Below are 4,208 nucleotides of genomic sequence, written 5' to 3'. Positions count from 1 at the left end.
GTGTGGATGTGGCACTGAGGGATGTGGTCAGTGGGCATGGTGGGGGTGTGTTGGTGGTTGGACTAGGTGAACTTAAAGGTCTTTAATGATTCTATGAAAACATACATCTACAAGAGGTTATGGCAGGTTTGTTCAACTGGCTCTGCCAATTGGAGGTCCCATCAATGCATTGGCCAGATTCGGCTCACCACTACCATTACCTAATACAGAAACCAATGGTTTTGCTCTGATGTAACAGCCAGCAGCTAAGTACAGCACAACCAACATCCTTTCCTTCACACCCTAGTGGCACAGGTAGGCACGGAACAAAAGGAACCCTCAGTCTGAGTTTTTCCAGGAGCCCTCAAGTGGAGGCCGAGACCAGAGAGCACCAAGGGGCATCCAGAGACATTGCAGCAGCCATAGGAAGGAAAGTGCCCATTGGTTCAGTTCCCTTTGGCAGCAGGTGAAGGCTGTCACCAGCTACAGTCTGACTGGTTACAGCCCACACCAGTTTGAACACAAGAGGATGCAGCTGCACACACATCTGCTCTTCTCCCACATCTTCCTTAAGCTTCCCAGGACCTGGGGAAAGCCATGGTTTTGTCACACACAATTCCAAGAACCGAGGGTTTTTCCCCCTCCCAGTCATTCTCCTTTTGCCTGCTTTGAGTACATACAGCTGTAATAAAGCCATTAACCCATGTACAGCAGCTACAGTGCAGATGCCCTCCATCTGCCAGCACATGGTAAAACCTCCTCTTGTCAGACACCTCCTGGTGCTCTCCTTCCCAACATTAACTTCTACTTCATGGCTGCAACACTCAGCACAGGCAAAGCCAAAAGTATCACGGCTTTTTTCTCAGTGAAGAATGGCTCTTCATGCCAGGTCTCACATGAAATGTTTCTATAACAGACTACATGCAAAGCTGTTCAGCCTTTACCTAGGACTGAGATTTTAGTCACTGGAATTTCAGAGCCTCTTATTTAAGATATGTATGTGTATATATACTAAGCTAGGTGATAAGGACTATACTTAAGCTAGTAGCACCAGAACTGGGACATACAATAAAACAGTAATTTACTGTACGTGTATCCTCTAGAGAATAAAAACTAAGCACATTGTACTGATACTGGTACAAGACAAGAAAAGACTACAACATACTCATGTGCAACAATTATGGTCTTAAAAGGAGATCCAGCAAGCAACACAGTGATTCCAAGCGGAAATAACCCAGCTTCCCTTGCCTTCCACAGGAGCACAAACAGGCTAATTACTTATATTCTGTCAATACTAAGTCAGAACACCATAGATAGCCAGATACCAGCTCAGTTTCCAAAAAAAAAAACAAAAAACCAGCAGTTTTTATTATGATTCATGCATGACTTAAATCAGTCAGTTAGGAAGAAAAAGTTACCTTGAGGGCAGAGCAAGAAGCAACGCAGGGAATTCACTTATTATAGCAAAGGCATTCTAAGTACAAATCTGCAATGTGTTTTATAGACTTCATATGAGTCTGATTAACTTCATTATCACTGCTACAGTGACAAATTTTAGTTGGAAAACATATTTTAAAAGGTCAAGCACGTAACGGTTGATGCACACACTCCCACATTACCCACAGTGATTGCACCAAATAGTTTTCCATCTATTGGAACCAATATAACCAACATTTCATTTAATAATTTATATTATGAGCAAAGTTGCATCTGAAGAAAAACCACAAACTCATTTGCAGTCAGTATGACCAGTCACACCATATACATTCCCACAGGAAAGCAAAGATGAGACAACGCTCTCATGTGCTGGGAAGGATTGGAAGGAGGAGAGAAGATGGGTCTTCCCCAAGGACAACGAGCAGCAGCGTAAGGATGGGTGCACCAGGACCTGCAGCTGTCCTACCAGAGTGTAGCCAGTTCCAGAACAGACACACGTGCCTCACAGTCACTTTCTGTGCAGTTCTGCACACACAACCCACAACTGCACCCAGCGATAAAGTGTGCACCAATGGCACCACCAGGGCAAAGGGAATGCCTCAAAAATTATGAGAGATGTAGGAATGTGAGGCAAAAAAAAATTACCCTGAAGTATATCAGGTTTTCAGGCCAAATCCTTGCTAAGGGAACTTTCAGGTACAGTTTTGGTTGTGTAGTAACAGAAGTAACTCCCAGAATGATGAACACAATAGGTATGCAAGATCTGGACGCCAAGCCTGAGAAACAGATTCCTCTCTCTTGTCCCACTCATACCACACCAACCTTCAACTCATGCTGCCAAACTCAGACACATCTTTTTTGAGAGGAAAGTTCTAGAGAGTGGGGACACTGGGTTAGCTGATCCAGCAGGATTGCAGAGGAGCTGCAGTGCTGGGGCAGGCAGACAGAAGTGTGACATTGAAATGAAAGGAGAAAGAGGTAGGAAGAGGGACTTTGTGTTCTTGCATAAGGCAAACATAAAGTTCTTTATTTTGTTAAAGCAGGAACAACACACCTGGATGCAGTTTGGATGTTTTCAGTGTGACAGAGGAGATGATGATGGATCAGATGATGACAACAAGCAAAAAAAATCAGAGACGATGGCTCTAACAGAGCTGCAGCTCACCTCAGAAGCAAGCCCATGAAGTTTAATGGGAGGCATCAAGGAGATTTATGGTAGGGAAGAAAAAGGAACGTAAGATTTTGATAAGAACGTTTGACCAGACACTGAGGAATAATGTATGAATAGACAGTCTAAGGGTGGTTCAGATGGAGAACATGATTAATGGGCAGTTGCGTTTCCCACTGAAAGGCCAGATCTGTGTATGAAAAAAAATGCCGTTGAGGATTTTTTCATCTGCTTCTAAAATCATCTGCTTTATTGCTGGAGAAAGCCTGGTTTGTCTCCTTCTAGCATGGGTCTACCTCAATTTTTCCACTCCATGAAACAACCCATAATCAATCACAGTGTAACATTCTTTATTCTTAGAAGTGTTTTAACAAGCAAAGAGCTGTCATTAGTTTGACTCCAAAGCAACACACTGAAGTTCTAGATTACTTAGTTTGAAACTTATCCCTCAGAGCTGCCCAGTTTCACAGCCAGTGCTTTAAACTGTGTAGCTTACAATCAATGGCTGCAAGCATGTGCAACGGGCACAGCTAAAGGCAACAGAAATGTTCGCATGAAGCTCAGGTTGGGCTGCCTGGGTCATTCGCAGTCACCCCAAGTAGCTGCATTTGTTTTGTACATCCTTCCAGGGTCTTTCAGAGGACACACAGCTACAAAGCAGACTGTTTACACATAAGGACGAGTGTGGACCACCTGTGTTTCCATCCTGCATTTTCAGCAACCGAGCAGCTTTTGAAATCGAGGAAAAGCCCCATGTGCTGTTTTTGAGCTCACAGCTGGAATTCTTATGGGGCTGCAGATGAGATTTGGCTGTTCCTGGCCCATTTCCATGGATGGCATGGAGCACCCAGGAAGAGTGAGAGGAGCAGCCGGCAGCGAGCACACCCAAACACTGGGCACTGCAGAGCTCTGCTAGGGCGAGTGCCGCTCTCTCCGCTGCAAACTTAAAGGAACAGTAAGTTATATCGGAATTAAAAATTATACAAACTATAGGACCTGCTCAGGCCGGCTCAGGGCTCAAGCTCCTGCTCCTCGCAGGTAACCCACTCCCTCTCCCTGCATCCAAGGAAAAGGGCTTCGGGAAGTTACTTCCGTAACCTAAATACGAGAAACCGAGGGCACAGAGATCGCAAAGTTCACCCGGTCAGCACTTACCTAAACGACAAAGACCAACTTCCAACCAAGACAGCCCGGTGCCCCAGCTCAGGCACGTTTCGGGACTGCGCGCCGCGCCCGGCCCCGGCCCCACTCCCCAGCCACGCCGCCGAACACCGGAACCGCTCCCGAGCCAAGCGGGCAGGCACCAGTGCCCGGGCTCAGGGCGGCCGCCCCTTCACTCGCAACCCGGCCAAAGAGCGAGCCCGCTCATCACCATCACCACCACCGTTTCTCATCCCTCCCCGCAGCCCCACCATCCCTACCTTCCCGCTGGAGGTGCTGCGCCGAGGCGGCGATGAGGACAGCGAACGCGAGCAGCGCGCGCCCCCCCGCCATCTCCCGCAGGGGCCCAGCGCCGAGGCGGGCGCTGGCTCCCTCCGCGCCTTCGCTTCCGCCTCCTCCGCGCACCTGGACGGAGGGAGGGACGGAGGGAAGGAGGGGACGGCGGCAGTCCCGCCCGGCGGCA

General features: G+C 47.9%; 1 protein-coding gene across 1 annotated transcript in view; it reads right to left on the bottom strand.

Moving 5' to 3' along the window:
- The window catches only part of CDCP1 (CUB domain containing protein 1), a 23,033-nt gene extending 18,870 nt beyond the window's left edge, over window positions 1-4,163 (bottom strand). The window contains exon 1 of the mRNA XM_010712960.3: window positions 4,006-4,163. Coding sequence (XP_010711262.1) covers window positions 4,006-4,078 — 73 coding nt within the window. The 5' untranslated portion in view covers window positions 4,079-4,163. The remainder of the gene's footprint in view (window positions 1-4,005) is intronic.
- Between the last annotated feature and the right edge of the window lie 45 nt (window positions 4,164-4,208).

This window comes from Meleagris gallopavo, chromosome 6 (assembly GCF_000146605.3).
Source record: "Meleagris gallopavo isolate NT-WF06-2002-E0010 breed Aviagen turkey brand Nicholas breeding stock chromosome 6, Turkey_5.1, whole genome shotgun sequence".
In the NCBI taxonomy this organism is placed as follows: Eukaryota; Metazoa; Chordata; class Aves; order Galliformes; family Phasianidae; genus Meleagris; species Meleagris gallopavo.
The sequence above is the reverse complement of the archived record's forward strand: the minus strand, read 5'-3'. Positions and strand labels throughout refer to the sequence as shown.